The sequence below is a fragment of the Meles meles genome, chromosome 9, assembly GCF_922984935.1.
Source record: "Meles meles chromosome 9, mMelMel3.1 paternal haplotype, whole genome shotgun sequence".
NCBI lineage: Eukaryota > Metazoa > Chordata > Mammalia > Carnivora > Mustelidae > Meles > Meles meles.
Window position 1 is genome coordinate 29574577 of NC_060074.1, and position 17908 is coordinate 29592484.

General features: G+C 48.7%; 2 protein-coding genes across 7 annotated transcripts in view; both read right to left on the minus strand.

Annotated features, from left to right (window-relative positions):
• The window catches only part of NHEJ1 (non-homologous end joining factor 1), a 97773-nt gene extending 88555 nt beyond the window's left edge, over positions 1-9218 (minus strand). For 2 of the 5 annotated variants that reach the window (XR_006820320.1, XM_046019491.1), the window contains exons 1-3: positions 9115-9218; positions 5640-5816; positions 4757-4969 (exon numbers count right to left, since the gene is read on the minus strand). Coding sequence is in view for 4 of the 5 variants with exons in the window: in XM_046019491.1 (XP_045875447.1) it covers positions 4757-4969; positions 5640-5816; positions 9115-9156 (432 nt within the window). In the remaining variant the exon portion in view is untranslated. Of the gene's footprint in view, positions 1-4756; positions 4970-5639; positions 5817-8414; positions 8611-8653; positions 8953-9114 lie in introns of those variants that run through there. The other 3 variants (XM_046019494.1, XM_046019492.1, XM_046019493.1) reach the window with 3 other exon arrangements.
• Positions 9219-9454: 236 nt separating this feature from the next.
• SLC23A3 (solute carrier family 23 member 3) lies at positions 9455-17688 on the minus strand. Of its 2 annotated transcripts, XM_046019485.1 has the most exons (13): positions 17558-17688; positions 16745-16961; positions 16451-16608; positions 16192-16289; positions 15939-16012; positions 15111-15292; positions 14677-14800; positions 14407-14521; positions 13206-13459; positions 12326-12431; positions 11852-12019; positions 10326-10421; positions 9455-10231 (listed from the first exon to the last, which is right to left on the minus strand). In XM_046019485.1, the coding sequence occupies exons 2-13, from the start codon at positions 16928-16930 to the stop codon at positions 9942-9944; spliced, it is 1851 nt and encodes a 616-aa protein (XP_045875441.1). In that variant the 5' UTR covers positions 16931-16961; positions 17558-17688; the 3' UTR covers positions 9455-9941. The 2 variants fall into 2 exon arrangements, with proteins under 2 accessions (XP_045875441.1, XP_045875439.1); XM_046019483.1 differs by lacking the exon at positions 17558-17688 and having other exon boundaries at positions 16745-17008.
• Between the last annotated feature and the right edge of the window lie 220 nt (positions 17689-17908).

A 17908-nucleotide genomic window follows, 5' to 3' on the forward strand; every position in this document is an offset into this window, starting at 1 on the left:
CAGGAAAGCGCCCACAGACAACATGTAAACATGAGGGTGGTGGGTTTCCAGTGGAACTTTAGAAAAACAAGCAGCAAGCCAGAGTTGGCCCACGGGCCATAGTCAGCCCACCCCCCGCGCTTCTCTAAAGACAGAGCACAAGAGAAGAGGTTGGGGGAGGTGGGGGCGGTAAGGGTTAGAGCCCGCAGCTTCTGCACCACCACCAGGACCCGACCAATGCAGGGGTACTGATGCAGAGTAGAAGACCAGAAGTCAAATGTAGCTGTAAATATCCGTCACTTCGTGCCATCATGCTGTACATCCCAAGCTGGCCCTGGTCCTCAGTTCAGATCCTGAGGATAAGCAGGAAGTACTGCTCAAAACGAGACCAAAGGTCTGCTTTGGGAACATTCACCTGCTCCAGACCCAACCCTCTTTCCTAGGAATTGTTTGGTTAGGTTTGGTCCTGTTTGGGGGAGATCAGGAGGAGAAACAGAGGACTCCTCGGATGAAAGCAAGTCAGTGTTTGGAGCGGAGAGCTGAAAGTAATCACAGTTGGTAACCAAGCAGCATCACCTTCCCTCTGGTGACAGCCCTCAAATAACAGAAACTCCTTAAGGGGACAACCAGCCTCTCTCTGGGAGCCCACCTTAACAGCCATCTCTTTGAGTGGTGGTAAATCTGACCACATGAAACAGAAGGAGAAACAGTTATTAATCAATGTCATGTCTAATTAAATATGGGAAGGCCAGAAGTTATTTAACAGACTCCAATGTCTATATAGCCAAATAAATAAATAAATAGCAGTTAAATATTTCAACTTCTCAAATAATTTCATAGAATTGGGTACATCACTCTGAATCACTGGGGTATAACTCATTTCAAAGTTAGATGCCTACTAACACACTAACTTAAATCAGAGATCAGTTAGTTCAGACAAGGCCTGTGGCTGAAGTAATGGGTTTCAAAGCAAATCCACAGAAACTACAAGGAAAAATCTTGAAGCACTTGGGGAGGTGAGGAAGATCCTCGCCCCTTCATTTAAAGACAATGATCTATGAAGGGTTGTGGTTTCACAAGTCAATTCAACAAATACCTACTGTGTGCCTAACACATACTGTGGCCCCATGAGGCTTCTGCCCCCGAAGAGTTCACAACAGTTAAGGAGGTCAGGAAGTGTGATGGATAAGGAGGCAGGAGTTTCCAGTCTTTTCCAGAGGAAATCTATTTATAACATCCCTCTACGTCTGCAGATTTCCCATTGAAACGTAGACAAGCCAGAGGCGGGAGACCCAAATGGCCGTTAGCAATCCCAAGATGAATTCTATCAGGTTTGGATACAGCGACAAGGGCAATAGACTGGGAATTAGATCTAGATTCTAGCCCTAGCTCTGGGAGCACCCAGATGTGAAAATGGCTTAATCCCAAGTGCTCTCATGGTCCTTAGTTTTTTCAAGGAAAAATTAGGGAGTCAGAGTATTTGCTCTCAAAGGGCCACAATAATGCTAAAGTTAAGTAATACTATGTATGGTCTTGTCTTTAATCTAAAAACTCAATTAAAATCAGCAGTAAGGTGAGGACTGGCGTCTCCACTTTACAGATGATGACGCCAAACCTCATAAAAATGCAATGACTTATCCAAGGTAACACAAATAGTCAAAGGGGTGGAGCTGAATGACAAATTCAGTCCTGCCGGCTCCAAAGCCTGTGGGCTCTTCCTGCCACAAAACAAACAAACAAAAAACAAACCAAAACAAACAAACAAACAAAAAACCCTGAGGCTGTGACTCCTAGAAATTATAAAATGGCCAAATTTGAAAGTCAAAATCTGGAATATCAAGGATTACATTAGGAAAGGAAAGATGACAGCAACACCACCAAAGAAATGACATCTGCTACAAGGAAGAACAGTGAGGAGGAAGAAGGGACGAAAGAAGCTGGCTGGAAGTGGAAAAGGGCTAGAAAGCAGAGACCTGAGGCTTTAGCCATCCCATGCTGTCCCACACAGCCTGTGAACCCATCGCCCGCTATACTCTCCTACTCTCCTGCGTGACAGGTAGGAATTTACATGTGCAATCTCTCTGGAAGACAATCTGGCATTAGACGACCAAGATTAAAGGTACAAATATTCCCTTTTATTTAAGTTTATTTATTTGTCTATTTATTTATTTATTTTAAGATTTTATTTATTTATTTGACAGAGAGATCACCAGTAGGCAGAGAGGCAGGCAGAGAGAGAGGGAGGCAGGCTCCCTGCTGAGCAGAGAGCCCGATGCAGGACTCCATCCCAGAACACTGAGATCATAACCTGAGCAGAAGGCAGAGGCTTAACCCACTGAGCCACCCAGGTGCCCCTAAGTTTATTTATTTATTTAAGCTATCTCTATACCCGATGTGAGGCTCAAACCCATGACCCCAAGATCAACAGTCACATGTTCTTCCGACCCAGCCAGCCAGGTGTCCCCAACATTCCTTGTTTCAGCTATTCCACTGCTGGGAATTGACTCTACATCTACACTTAGGAAAAGTAAATTACAAGGATAGTCACTATGTGTAATAACAAAAGAATGGAAACAAGTAGGTGTCTACTGGTAGCCTGTCAATTAAATACATGTTGATATATCCATCAAATAAAGCTTTCTGTTACCAGCAAAGTATATTAAGGCAGCTCTTCTAAATATGTTACGGCTTCTAAGTTCTATAATTAAGTGAAAAGAGCAAGCTACTGAGCCGTGTGGAACATGTTGCCATTTGTGAAAAGGCACACATCCGCCCAGATAGGTATTTGACGCTGTGAATATATACATACTTGCGTACATACGAACCTACTTACGGCTTTCTTTAAGAATGCACAAGAAGATGGTATCAGTAGTTGCTTTAAAGAAGGAAAATGAGGGACTAGAGAGAAGAGTAGAAGGACCTATTTTTTCACTCTAGACCCTTCTTCAATTTTATTTGAAATGTTTGCCTTCTGCATGAATTGCTCATTGAAAAAAAAATGAAATATAAACTATCACAAGAATGAGTAACAAACAAAAATTAGGACTGTGTGACCTCACGGACACACATACAAGCCCAAAATAGTGTCCGCCTACATCCTTGACGGTGTCCGCTGGCTCTAACATTTTCCCTGTAAAGCTTCCTCAGCCTCAGGGGTTTCCCTGGGCTGGCATTCTTCTTTTTTTAATAGTAAGTATTTTATTTTACCTTAAAGTCTAATTGTTCACCAACTATCCAATGGTCACTTCTCCCCGTGGCCAGCCAGGACTCATTCCACTCCAAACACTGACACTCCTTTTCTTATGGCGGCTGCCCAACTAGAGGAATTTGCCTAAAAGGGCTACTTTTCCTTTTATATATCATTCTCAATAATAACATCATCATACAAGAGTTCTTTACTTTACTATTTTGGGGGAAAATAAAAAACTACTAGAGCCCATCAGTCTCCTAGCGGAACTATGTCCTCGGTCTCACTATTTTTTGAATTTCTAGGGCTGCGGGATGTAAAGTGAGACTAGCTGTGGCTAGGACGGACATCTAGGGCAGCGCAGAGGTGTTGGTCCCAGAACGAGCATTATTGAGGGAACAGCGCCTCCTGGTGTTACTTAGAAAAAGTGACAGGGTTTTTTGAGCAGAAGATGTAGACTAGCACAAGGATGGAAATTTTCACCAAAAAACTCAATTAAAATCAACAGCTGGATGACTTTGGAGAGACTTCAGTCTCAGCTTTCTACTCTGGAAATGGAACAATACTACTTATTTTGCAGGACAGTCGTGAGGATTCAGTGACAAGAAATGTTCAGAAAGGTATCTAATGCTAGTGCTTTATCTATCCTGTTGCTGTTAATAATCTATGTTAATAAACTATTCATGAACTATGAATTGTTAATAAACTATGAATTGGATCCTGCTAAACCCCTGCTTAAAGTTTTTCAGTGAATCTCTGTTGCCTTTAGGATAAAATCCAAACTCATTAGAATCCCTCCAAATCTGGCCACTGCCTATCTCATTTCCCACAACTCCCTGCAGTCAGGAAATTCCCCCACTTGTCCCACACTTACACATCTCCCCACCTCTCAAAATGCCCTCTAGTCTAGAATGACCTCTTGATCTTCTCCCAGTTAGTTCCTACTCATCTTCAAAACTCAGCTCAGAAACTCTTCAATGGGGCGCCTGGGTGGCTCCACTGGCTAAGCGTCTGACTCTTGATTTCAGCTCAGGTCGTGATCTCAGTGTTGTGAGAATCAAGCCCCATGTCGAGCTCCCTGTAGGGCATGGAGCCTGCTTAAGACTCGTTCTCTCCCTCTCCCTCTACCCCCCCATCTCCTCTCTCTCCATCACTAAAAAACAAAACAAAAACCTCTCTTTTCAAGAAGGTTTTTCAGACCTTTAATCATCCTGAGTTTACTTCAATCAAAGAATTTACCATATTTTGACCTATTCCCTGTCTGTCTTCTCACTAGATGATGAACGCTAGGTATAGGCTATATTGTTTTAGATTTGGACACCCAACAATTAGCCCATAGTAGATGCTTCATAAATATTAAATAAAGTAATGAATAAAGACACCCAATAAAGCAGGTAAACCAAACCTTTGCCTGGTCCCTTTGCAAAGACAGGATGTACCAGTCAAGAATCCGTTTTGCCTTCTGTCTGGTCAAGGAAAGTTTTCCGGTTAAAGAAGAATGCCAAACTCAAAAAAAAATAAGGGCACCCAAAGAGTCATCTCAAAGCAGCCGGCATTCCCCTCCCCAACTCCACATTTAATTACACTCACCAGGGAAGGGCTAGCTAGGACGCAGTGGAAATTCCAATAAAAGGGGAGACCTGAGAGCTCACTGCGCACCCGCAGTATCAGTGCCTCACCCACGCGGTCACAGACAAAGCTGGCTTTGCCGGGGCAAGCAGCGTCCTTCAACAAGGGGCGGAGCAGCTCATCCAGATGACAGAGTAAAGCCGCAGGGGGGGCAGTCAGCCGCTTGTTCAGCTCCTAAAAAGACAACACGAGTTGGACAGAGTAAGGGTGTGAAAAGGAAACCAACTTTCCCCTAAGTCCCAGCAAAGGAAAATCTGGCTAAAGTGAAGACAGTAGGCTTGAGAGGAAGGGAAGACAAAAACAGGGGAACAGGAAAGAAGAAAACAAAAACAGAGAGCGAACGGCCTACTTCACCATCCTACCCTGCACTGTATCCAGTGCAAAAATGAACAAACAGACAATATGGAAAGATCCTGGGGGTGGGGCACCTGAGTGGCTCAAATGGTTAAGCATCTGCCTTGGGTTTGGCTCATGATCCCAGGAACCTGGGACAGATTCCCTCATCAGGCTCGGACCTTGGATGGATTCCCTCATTGGGCTCCCTGCTCAGCGGGGCGTCTGCTTCTCCCTCTCCCCCTCCCCTCACTAGTTTTTTCTCTCTCTCCCTAATAAATAAATAAAATCTTGAAAGAAAGAGAGAGATAGAGAAAAAGAAAGAGAGAGAGAGAAAGATAGATCTCAGGGTTTTAGGTAGAAGGCAGGACATTGGAATTGTCTCAACCTGATTCCTCATCCCTTGGCAACCTACAGGTCAGCAAGCTGGCTGATGTGAACATACCCTTGACCTTCACTAAGACAGAAATGATATCTACTACCTTCCTGCAGCAGAACTCGTTGCGCTTACCTTGGCTCGTTGGCTGACCACACAAGCGTCCGCCTGTTCATGCCACACCTGCTGGAGATCTGAAACCAGCAAGGCATATCCCTGTCTGGTGATATACGCCTTGGCCAGGAGGGAGTTCTCAGCAAGTTGTAGCCGGGCCCACGGCTGCATCAGCAGGCCTTCCTCCAGCTCCTCCATCTGCAGAAGAGTCTGAATTTAGGGAAGTACCCCAGGACACTACAGGCCTGGGGACGGTGGCCCCACACAAACAGTGCTACAGCAAATCAGCCTTGTGAAGGACTCCTCCCTAATAAGACAGAAGGTATACATTTACATCTTACCACACACACACACACACACACACAACCTCCACCCTATATCCTGCCCCACATATAACCAGCCTACATATAACCTTACTGTCTCCTGGCCACTAAAATCTGATTAGAATTTTATTTTATTTTTCAAATTAAGTTCCTAAAGGACATGAAAATACCTTTCTTCTGTAGTGTTTAAGCCTTGGCTTGTTGGTCTCGGTATTTCTGCTTTCTAACAGGTGGAAACCTAAGTCATTCTCGTCTCTTTATCACTTTCCTAATAAATACACCAATGCTACCTTTTCCCAGAACTTCTAGAAGAGAAGGAATAGTTCTTGTCTTACAAAACATCATAAGTCATAAGAGTCATGAGCAGGAAATTCAAATTATTTGATCATTATCTAGAAATGAAACTCTAGGTCTCAGATCTTCAAATACATATATATAATACATATATTATGTAATAATATATATGTATAATAATATATAATATTATATATAGTTATTATGTAATAATTATGTAATAGTATATAATATAGATATCTAAATATTTATATATACACAGATACGTACATTCCCAAAGACAGGAATTCTTAATCTAGAGTCTATGCATGTGAACACTCTGGAATTATAGGCAAAATCTGTGCATACATGCAGATAACCATTTGGGAGGAAGAGGTCCCCAAATTTGTCAAATTCTCAAAGGGATCAATGACACACAAATAAAGAGCTAACAAACTCTATGTCCAGAAGCAAACCAAAAAACCCCAAATCCCATTTCAAGAACCTGGGTGACTAAGACGTCATAAAAACAAGGCACACCATTTCCCAGAGATGGAAACAATTAATTAACTTCTGCTTCACTCTTCCCCCATACACCCCTAACCCAAGGTACTGCCCTCAATGACATCACACCCTAGAACTTCCAGAAACCAACTCTTCTGGTTCAACAACTAAATTTGTAGTCTTAATCTAGTAGATGTTCAGTAACTATGGCTGCTGTACAGGAAATTCAGTCATTTTTCCTGTTGGCAGGGACTGATACAACTTCTTCACTACTTCAGTCTATAAATACAAAGTGAAGTGAGGGGAGTGCCTTAGAATATAAAGAAAATAGTGAAATTTCTAGGATTTCATTCGCATGATGAACACGGTTCTGTTCCTCCAGTCATTTCCATCACAGTCTAAGCCCTGGTTCCTCCAACCATAACTTAGCTTTTGATGCATGGTCTTGTAACAACACTTAATTTGTGCAGTCAATAGTTGGGTGATAAGTGAATTTATATTGTGATTTTTATTCGCAGCAGCCTCACAACCTTGCGTTTGGAGGATGGGACGTGAGTCCCTTCCCACGTGCTGGTCCCACAGGGAAGGGATCTGGGAATGATTAAGCTCGCCCTCACGAGAGTTCCACCTTGCAAAAGGTTACAAATGCAAGTGAACAAATGAAGCCGCCAAGCCCCTGTGGGTGCTCCACAGTACGTCTTGTAAGAGTGCCCCAGATTGGGTTGATTATCCCGACCCATTGCTTCGGAAAGCCTGAGAGCTCAAAACCCTCAAACTGCATGATTGTTTTTTTGTAATCTTCGGGCAGGAATTTAAAATGTGCCCAGGATCAGGCCCCATAGGAAGGTCTAAAACATTCAGCACCAGACCTGGTGTCGGCTGCTCCCACAAAGCGCGTCCTGTTGAGTCCAAGACCTCTGTATCTCATTTTATTTTATTTTATTTATTTATTTGACAGACAGAGATCACAAGTAGGCAGAGAGGCAGGCAGAGAGAGAGGGGAAAGCAGGCTCCCTGCTGAGCAGACAGCCCGACGTGGGGCTCGATCCCAGGACCCTGAGATCATGACCTGAGCTGAAGGCAGAGGGTTTAACCCACTGAGCCACCCAGGTGCCCCTGTATCTCATTTTTAACCCCCTTCAAGGCCGCCTTTAACTGTCACGTTAACTAGATTCGCCCGTTCATTACTCTTGAATGAAGCGGGAGAGCGTCAAGGGCCAAAAGGAGGTCGCCCGGGAATCCGTGTCTGCACGGAGTCCCGCCCCTCGGCAGAGCTCCTCTCTCGGCGCAGTTCCCCCGTCATCCTGCAGAGGGCAGCAAGGCCCCAGCGACCGTCTGGACTGGGCCACGCCCCGGCCCTCTGGTGGGGACTAACCCTCGCTCGCTTTACCGCAGCCCCACCCCAGGAGCCCCGCCTGGCGGCGTAGTTTCCTGCGGGCCTCGCTGCGAAGGCTTTCGCCGTCGGCCTTTGACAGCACCGGCCGCACCGAGACGCGGCTCCGGGCCCCTCGAGGGTAACAAAGCCGACCACCAGTCCCTTTGCAGCACCGAGGAGCCCACCACCAAGTAGCTTCACAAACCCCGCCTCGCCGCCGGGCTGCGCACGCGCGGCGCACGCGCCCCGCCCACCCCCGGAGGCCTGCCGCGGCTCAGGCCGAGCGCCAGTCCCCGCCCGTTCGCCCGCTCGCCCGCTAACCCGCGCGCCGGGGCCCCGGGGCCCCGGGGCCCCTCACCGCTCCGCGCCGGGCCGAGTCCCGGCCCCGGTTCGAAACCCGCTCCACCTACCGTGAGGAACCGCGAGAGCTCCAGCCCTCCCCGCGGCGGGCTGGCCCGCACAAAGCGAAAGGCCTAGAGTAGAGGCCTTTCGGGACAGAGGGGCGGAGCCCGGGGCCGACGCGGGCGGGGCATCTGGGCCCTCGGAGCAGTTGCACCGACCTCTCAGAGCTGGGGGTCCGCCGCGCCCTAGGGGAGCCGGAACAGGGCTGGGCGACCCGCTGCTGTAGGGACCGTGAGGTGGTGGTGGGCGCCCTTCGAAGTCGCGCTGGCGGAGTAAAAAGAATGCCAGAGGAGGTGCAGGAGAGGGGTGTCTGGATTTGGACTTGTCAGAAACTAAGATCACTTCCCTCCCCTACCAGTCCAACCGCTTGTTTCGTTTTAAATCTAATGAGGGGCGCCTGCCTAGTTCCGTCGGTTAGGCGGCCGCGGTCAGCTCAGGTCACGATCTGAGGTTCCTGGGATCCAGCCCCGCGGATCCTTGCTCAGCATTGAGTCTGCTTCTCCCTCTCCCTCTGCCCCTCCCCCCACCATAAATAGATAGATCGATCGATAGATAGATATTTTAAAAATAAATAAAATGAGGAGGTTGAACTTCACTAGATAATCTCTCTGGTCCTCACCAGCGCTCGAACCGTTTCAGAGAAGATCCTTCTTAAATGCATAAATCCCACGGTCTGACCTCATCCTTTCTCCTGTTTTCATTTCTCCTTCCTTTTAGCCCCATATTTATGATCCATCACCATGGAGAAACTTGAAATCCCTCAACTCATTTTCTGCTTTGCACAATTTATGGTTTTGCTCCAACTGGATACCTGAGCTTGAAATACTCTCCCCGCCCACTTTACACCAGCAAAACTCCTCCCATCAAGGCCTCCCTTAGCGCTGCTATTTTCAGAAAGCCTGTGTTTGCCACTATCCACAATCAGAATTAATTTTTTCTTCCTTTTGGCTTCCATAACATTGTTTTAATCTTTATTATAGGCCGCCTTTACCTTAGATTTTAGTTAGTAATTACATAGGTTTTTATAATGATAGGTTCCTTAAGAGGGCAGGGACCCTATGTTATCCGCATCTGTAGTTCCAGAAACTTACACATGGAAGGCCTTCAATAAATATTTGTTAAGTGAATGCTGGGGTTTGACCATAGGTAGTTCAGATGCAGAATCTCATTCATTCCATCACAGCCCACTAAACCGTGGCCCTTGCGTGGAACGTGGAACAGTTGGGCCTAATTAATTTTTGTTGTTGTTGTTAGACCTAATTAAGAAAAGGAAAGGCAACACAATATTGGGAAATGAGACCTTTAGGTGGGCCCATTTCACATACACACACTCACATGCGCAAACACACACCTTCTTCTTAGGAGAAATTAGAACTTGGGAGTTGACTGTCCAGCAAGCTGGGAGATATGGTAAACTAACCAGGGCAGAAGTAGGACTCCCAGTAATCACTGGGACCCAAGTTCTCTGCTAGACTCAGGACACTGCTCTGCAAAGCCAGGCAACAAATCAGCTGTCTCTCCTGGCTCAGAGGGCCCTCCTTCCTCATTTCCATGGTCTTCAGGCAGCGGGCAGAGGCAACGGAGGGGCTGGGGGATACAGATTCGCAAGTTTTGGGTGGGGAAAGGAAGCTCATACTCTTTGGCAGCCTTCTCTCTGGACTTCTGAGGCAGCTGAGCCTCTTGGGCAGTGAAAGGAGATTGCAGCCCTTGACTTAGGCCTCGCTCAAGCCTTGTGCCTGCAAAAGAAAAGTTTGTCAGGCTATTGCCCTACTCAAGGAGTGAGAACATCCTGGCTCCTCCCCGCTGTGCTGGGGCCTGGCCTCAACTTACCCGGAATGGTGTTCTCTAAAAGGAAGCCCAAGAATCCTGCCAGGAAGATGGGCTCTCTGAGCACCGAGCGCAGTAACACATCCAAGGGGCTCCAGCCTATAGAGGGTTGGGGCCAGGCAGGAGGGGAACTCTGATCCTGTGCAAGGTCAATGAGTCTTATATTCCTAGACCTAAGTCTAAGTCTTAGGCTAAGGACAGGTCTTTCTGAACTGTTATCCCATCTTCCTTCACCTTTGTCCCCCTATTCTCTATTTCCCCCACCCAGGCCCTTCCCACAAGTTCCCAGTCCATCATCCTGTCTTCTAAGTATCCTCATGCCCTCCAGATAGTTCCAGGCTCTGAAAAGTTTGGTATTAGAAGCCCCAGCCATTGGGGTGCTGGGGTGGTTCAGTTGTTTAAGTGGCCGACTCTTAGTTTCAGCTCAAGTCATGATCTCAGGGTCCTGGGATCAAGCCCTCATCAGGCTCCCTGCTCAGTGGGGAGTCTGCTTGAGGAATCTCTTTCTCTATCCCTCTCTGCCCCTCCCCCCACTAGCACCATCTCTCTCTGAAAGAAAAATAAATCTTTAAAATAAATAAATAAATAAAAGCCCCAACCTTACTTTCCGCTTTTTTTTTTTTTTTGTAAGATTTTATTTATTTGAGAGAGAGATTGCACACAGGCAGGCAGAGGGGCAGAGGGAGAGGAAGAAACAGACTTGCTGCTGAGCAGGGAGCCCAATGTGGGGCTCCATCCCAGGGTACTGGGATTGTGACTTGAGCCAAAGGCAGACACTTAACCACCTGAGCCACCCAGGAGCCCCTTACTTCTCACTTCTTACCTTCTATACTCTAGCCTGGTTTTCTGAACCTCAGTACTACTGACATTTTGGACCAGATAATTCTTTGTTTGAGGGGGCCTGTCCTGTGCCTTGTGGGATATTTAGCAGAACCCTTCTAGCCACTAAATACCAATAACAATCCCCTCTTCTGTTTGTAAGAACCAAAAATGTCTCTGGATATTGCTGAATATTCCCTGTGGGGCAAAATCCTCCTCAGTTGAGTGCCACTGCTATTGGGAGGCTGCACTATCAAACTGAGGTATTTGCTGCTCCCCAGAAATACCCTAGGACTTCCTACTTCTAAGCCATTGTTAATGATGGTTCCCCCACCAGAAATGAGCTTCCTCTCCCTAAATACGTTCAAATCAAATCAGCTCAATGTTACTTTCTCCACAAAATTTAACTTGGATCATCTCAAACAGAAACTATCTCTCTTGCTGCCGAGCAACCCAGCTCCTTATCTGAACCTTTCCTGTTACGTCTGTACATGTCTTCTTTCTCTCACTGGACTGTAACATCTGGACACACCTTGTATCCTAAGGGGGTAGTCTGGTGCTCAATAAATATTTGTTAAATGAATGGATGAACTATTTATGCCAAAGCCCAGAAAAGGGTGTGGGACCTGGAGTTCAGAGAGCTCCAAGCCTCCAGCTCTTGCTTTCCCAATCCTGTCCAACTCCCCTTCCCATCTTCTCCTTTCTCCCACCTGTGCTCAGCAGGACCGGGGCTTCTCGAAGCCATCTTGGCAGCAGCAGGGCCATGAAGATGGAAAAGCCAACAATGAAGACATTCCGCCCAGAGTCAATGTCAGCCAGGTGGAAGCTGGAGAATCCAGCAGACAGAACCACGGCCTGGGTCACCCCAAGCACCCCACCTGTCTCGTAGGAAAGTAGTTAAGGGGGTTGGGAAGGGCTGGAATAGCATAGAGGATTGCAGGGTGGGGCAGGTGGTGATGGAGATGTACAACCAAAAGGCTCATTTTCCAATGATTCCAGAAGACTGGTCAAGAGGTCAAGATGTTGAGCAGGGGAAAATGAGGGCAGCTGACACACACAGCTATCAATATGTCAGGGGGTGCTGTTTGGAAAGAGAGGGGGCCAGCCACAACCAGCCAGTAGGGCTGTCCTGGGGGCAGGGTGAGTGCTGGTTCAATACCAGGCCTGCTGATACATCCACTCACCAAGCACAGGCAGTGGGATGGCGGTGAGGAGCTGGGCCAGCCTCGGGGAGAGCCCAAGCACCACGCAGAACAGCCCCACCAAGTACACCACTCTCCGAGAGCCAGCCTAGGTGAAGAAGATCAGATGCCAGAAAACACTACCTCTTCCTCGACTCTCCAGGGATTTTGCCCAGCTGGCGCATTCTCATCATTTGGATCCCAACTCAAACATGACCCTTCCAAGAAGCACTCTACCTGAAGTCTTCTCCTTTTCTCAACCACTAGCCCACTACTACCCTGCTTTGCTTTCTTTTTCTTTTTAAAATATTTTATTTTTAACTTTTATCTGCTTTGTTTTCTTGATAGAACTTATCACTCTGGAATTATCTTACTTTTTTCCTTTTTTTTTTAAGATTTTATGTATTTATTTGTCAGAAAAAGAGATAGAGAGTACAAGCAGGGGAGCAGCAGGCAGAGAGAAAAGCAGACTCTTTGCTGAACAGGGAGCCTGATGCTGGACTCAGTCCCAGGACCCTGGGACCAAGACCTGAGCTGAAGACAGATGCTTAACCAACTGAGCCAACCAGGCATCCCTATCTTACTTTGTTCCTTAAATTGTCTGCCTCTCCCCCTCTGAAGTGCCCAAGAGATCGGGGACTTTATATGACTTGATCTCACCAGACTCCCAGCCTGGGTACAGTGCCTGAGGCATAGAAGGAATTTAGTGGTGACTTAGTGTCTTCCTCCCACTCCTAGCCCCTTACCACTTCTAGGCACCTCCCTAAATGAGATCAATGATATGCAGTTCCTGACAGAACGCTGGACACAGATGGCAACCAGTCAGTGTGAGTTTCCTCCCCTCCCCCACACCTCCAGCTCCCCCACCCCCACTCCCACGTACCTGAATAAGACTCACTGTGCCCACATTGGGGAAGCTGGAGGAAGTGCCCATAGGGCTCCCCAACAGCCCGGCAAGCACGCTGCCCAGACCCTCCAGGCTCAGCCCGCGACTGCAGGCATGTGGAGGTGGGGATGGCAACTGCAGCAGTCGGCCACACAGGGCATAGCAGCCCAGGGAGCTGGCGGAGGCTGCCAGAGCCATGGAGATGCCCGCAGCCAGAGCACTGGGTGTCAGCAAGGGCCAGTCCCACTCAGCTGGGGAGGGAGAGAGAGCCACCTTGGGGCCAGACTCAAGTCTGGAGCATCCCCCTGCCTCCAAAGCTCTGTGCCACAAGAATCCTCGAGAGACCGTTGTTTTTTAAGATAATGTCTTGGGCCAAAACCAACAAACTCAGGATAAAGACTCATCCCTTTGCCACAGTCTACAAAGCATCATCGCTCACGGCACTCTGCTTCACTTCCTTCACTCCAGATACGCTGGCCTTGTTTCAGGCCCTTGTACTTGCTGTGTGGCTGGCTACCACAGGGCCTTTGCATGGGCTGTTCTCCCTACCTAGAATGCTCTTCTACCTTGCCTTCACCCTGTTGGCTGCTACTCATCTGTCACATCTCAGCTCAAAGATCACTTCCTCAAGAGTACTTTCCCTGATCTGTCTGATAAAGTCAGATTCTCCATTATAAGCTGTCATTACACAACATACCTCCCCACTGTGACGCGTACCACATGCAATTTCACACTTGCTTGGATGACTAATTAGTATCTGCATTCCCCAGCAGACAGAGCTTCATAGGTACTGTGTCTGTTATATTCATCACCATGTCCCCTATCATATGTCCAGCACAAAATTGGCAATCAACAGATGTGTATTAAGTTGACAAATGAATGATATTTGCACAATGCCTCAAAAGCAATATTTATACATAGGTCACCGACCCAAGTGCCTGTGGAGGGTGGTGGTAACAAATGAATAAATTGGGCAATTGGGTATTAATAGGGAGTGGTGGGCTTATAGATGTCTCTTAACACGCAACAAAACACCTGTGACGAGGGGCCGGCCCTGCCCCTCTGACTGGCAACTCCTCTCCCCTGCGTGTTTTGAGAAAACATGGGATTTAACTCAAATGAAATTCACTCAATCATGAGTCCGAAGAAATAGACTCTTTATTCGAGTCAGAGAGTGGAGGACGAAGAGGAAACCTACCTGGGTGAGGCAGCCAGACCCATGGCACCTCAGGGGAGGCAGACAGCTCTGGGGGGATGACACGCAGACCCAGAAGGGCAGAGATGATCCACACACAGGCCGCTGGCATCAGCACCTGAGGGGCAAAACTGAGACAGGAAAGAGCCCCTCCACCCAGAACCTTCCAAACCAGCGTTTGAGGGGCAGGCAGAAGCCAAAGGTAGCAGGCTTAGCAAGCGTTCTATGCCAGTCCTTCTCTCATCAACTGCCCCTCCCCAGACGACCACATACCGAGAGGAGCCGGAAGACCGGAATGGGAGCTTGAGGGGAAGAGTTTGAAGCTGGCCTCCAGGGGCAGGGGGGTAACTGGCAGGAGGCCAGGTGCTGAGAACAGACCACCACGAGCAGGATAAGCCTAGGAGAGAGAAGGAGCTTCAGGAGCAAGAGGAAGCAAGCATCCTATTGAGGGGGAGGGCGGTAATGGAGGTAGGAGTGGTAGAATTCCCTTTAAGGGCTCCCAGAGAAGAGAGGAAGGAGGATACCTTGGTAGAGGGAAGGAGGGTGCAGTCAGTAGGAGACCAAATGAATCCAGAAAAAGCTCAGGATTCTAAATCCATGAAGGATCAGACCTGCTCAGACAGCTGCTGAGTTGGGGAGGAGGGCCAGCTGCTCTGCCCACCCCCAGGCCCGCACAACCCACCCCATGCCTCTCAGGAATTACGTACAGCAAGGCCAGGCCCCAGTGAGTAGAGCAGAAGAGGGCCACCTCCCTGTGGGCAGAGAAACCTGCTACCATCAGGCTGGGGGCCAGCACCAGAGGTCCACAGTGAGGGAACAAGTGGCCAGGACCCCCCAACAGCCCCAGGGTGCCTTGCAGCAGCCCGGATACCACCACAGCCCCAGACACCTGGAGGAGCCAAGAAAAGCACAAAGAGGAAGCATTCTGCTCAATGGAGTTGACCTAAGCCTGGACTACTACTACTTCTTCTTTTTTTTTTTTTTAATTTAAATGCAATTAGCCAACATATAGTATAGTACATCATTAGTTTTTGATATCCTGTTCATTGATTCATTAATTGCATATAACACCCACAGCCCATCACATCATGGTCCCTCCTCCTTAATGCCCATCCCCTAGTTACCCCATCCACCCAATCCCCCACCCACCACCCATCCTGAAACCCTCAGTTTGTTTCCCAGAGTCAAGAGTCTCTCATGGTTTGTTTCTCCCCATTCAGTTTTCCTCTATTCTGCTATGGTCCTCCACACTATTTCTTATATTCCCCATATGAATGAAACCATATTATCTTTCTCGGCTTGACTTATTTCACTTAGCAGAATCCCCTCGAGTTCCATCCACATCGATGTAAATGGTAGGTATTGGTCCTTTCTGATGTCAACCTGGACTTCTTATTGAATTCCAAATTCCAGATGTGGGTCCCTGCCTCAGCTCCTTCCCCCAGACCATCTCAGGCCCCACCAACTGGAAACTAGAACCTCCTCCATCCTGGCAACGTGGGCAGCCCTCCTGTTCCCCACCCCCAGGCACTCACCTCTCTGAGAGAAGTGTTCCAGAGCCCCAGGCCATGGCAGCCAGACCCCCCACACAGGCGCAGCACAAGGGAGGCTGGGAAAAGTGGGGGGCATGGAGAGGAGAGAATAAGCTGGGGCTCGGCACAGCTCCAAGACTCTAGAGCCTAGCCGTTCCCATCACTGCCCACTCTCCATCCTGCACCCACCTACACCTGGAGGCTCCGACTGGCAGCCCACCCCACCCCCACCCCCTTGCCCTTGCTCTGTGCTCACAGTTTCCAGGTGTCTGGATGGCCAGAGGTAGCTTCTGGCTGGTCAGCACCAGAGCAGGGACAAGGAACTCTAAGGATGGAGCCTGGACAAGAGGGAGCCTGTAGGAACAGCAGCCCTGGCAGGTCTAGAAACGCATGGCAGCCCGAAGAACTTCTCAAGCCTCTCCTACACTCATACAAGTACACACACACCTACACACACACACACACACACACACACACACACACACACACCCTTCTCTCCAGGGAGTTCCCCTCACCTGCTGCCTATCCAGACTTGCAGGGTGGTGGACACACCACAGGAAAAGAGGCTGGAGGCCAAGAGCTGGGCAGGGGAGTATGAGAGCTCTCCTGGGGAGAGACTTGGAAGCAGGAGCAGGTGGGAGGCCCAGAGCAGAGAAGCCAGGACCAAGATATGCTGCAGGGGGAGGAACGGGAAGGGTGGTCTTCAGAAAAGGGTTAGAAATACCTATTTCCAGAGGGTTTCTCATGCCACTCCCACTCCCCCCAAATGCCTCTTCAGTCAGAACCAGCTCTTGCACTTCTGCGCCTACCTGCAGAGCCAGAAGACAGCTGAGGCCCCAGGGAGGCGGCCCACACTGAGAGGCCCAAGGGTGAGAGGAGGGATTTTGTACAGCAGGCGGTGGTGGTGGCAGCGGCGGCGGCAGCAGCAGGGGACACGGGGCATTCTGGGGGCCCATGGATTGGAGTTGGATGGGATGGGGGGATGATCGGCTCATGCTGCCCTGCTTGCTGCTTGTCTTGGCTGCCCTGGGCCAGAGTTAAGTAGAGAGTGTAAGAGGTCAGAGTTTGGATGAAGTTAGCTGCCTGGAGTGGGGAGGGGGTGAAAGGGTCAGTGAAGCGGAGCAAAGGGATGAGGGATTTGGGACAGGACAGGTCCTTTCACCTTTGCCCAGCTCTTGTACAAATTCCATCACCCATTAACTGGGGAGCCACGTTCTGGACCCCTCCCCCCAAGAATCTCCATCTCAATCCAAGCTCTGCAAAGCAGGATAAGGCAGGGGGAGGGGAGGAAGAAGACTTATAAAATATTCCGGGGAGGTTTTTCACTGGAGATTTTTTTCACTGGAAACCCTGAAATTTCCAGTGATTTGGAAAGATCACTGCTACTCCAGTTTTCAACTTTTTCAGGGCCCAGCCCCCGGGGGGGCTGCCTGGGAAGGAAATGCATGGGTAATATCCGTTCACGGTGCATGGCGACAGTGACAACTCCAGACCATTTCCACCCCCAACAGGAAGGAGAAATGAAGGTGATTGATGGTAAGTATTTCCTATGTGAAAGCGGGGGGGGGGGGGGGGGGGGCAGCTGAACAAGAAGGTGATGGAATCCACTGCCCACCATGTACCATCAACCTGGATGCAGCAGCTATGACGCCAACTGATACTGCTGCTTTCCTGGCCACTGGTGTACCACAAGCTGCGCCACAGCGGGTGACCTGATGTTCCAAAATCATGATCCGGTTCTTGGCAAAGTGCTGCACAAAGCAAAGTCCGGTTTTAATTTACATGTAGGTACATTCCTGGCAAATGGAATCTTTCTCAAAATGTGCAAAAACAATTTGGTGTTTACATGTTAAAAAGGTCTAGGTTCAGAGAAACAGGTTTTCATATGCGTGAGGTCCTGGGGCAGGGGCTTGTTCAAAAGTTGTCTTGGGAATTCTTTGTAAGGGAGGGGCCTGAAGCTTTCCAGGCTGCTC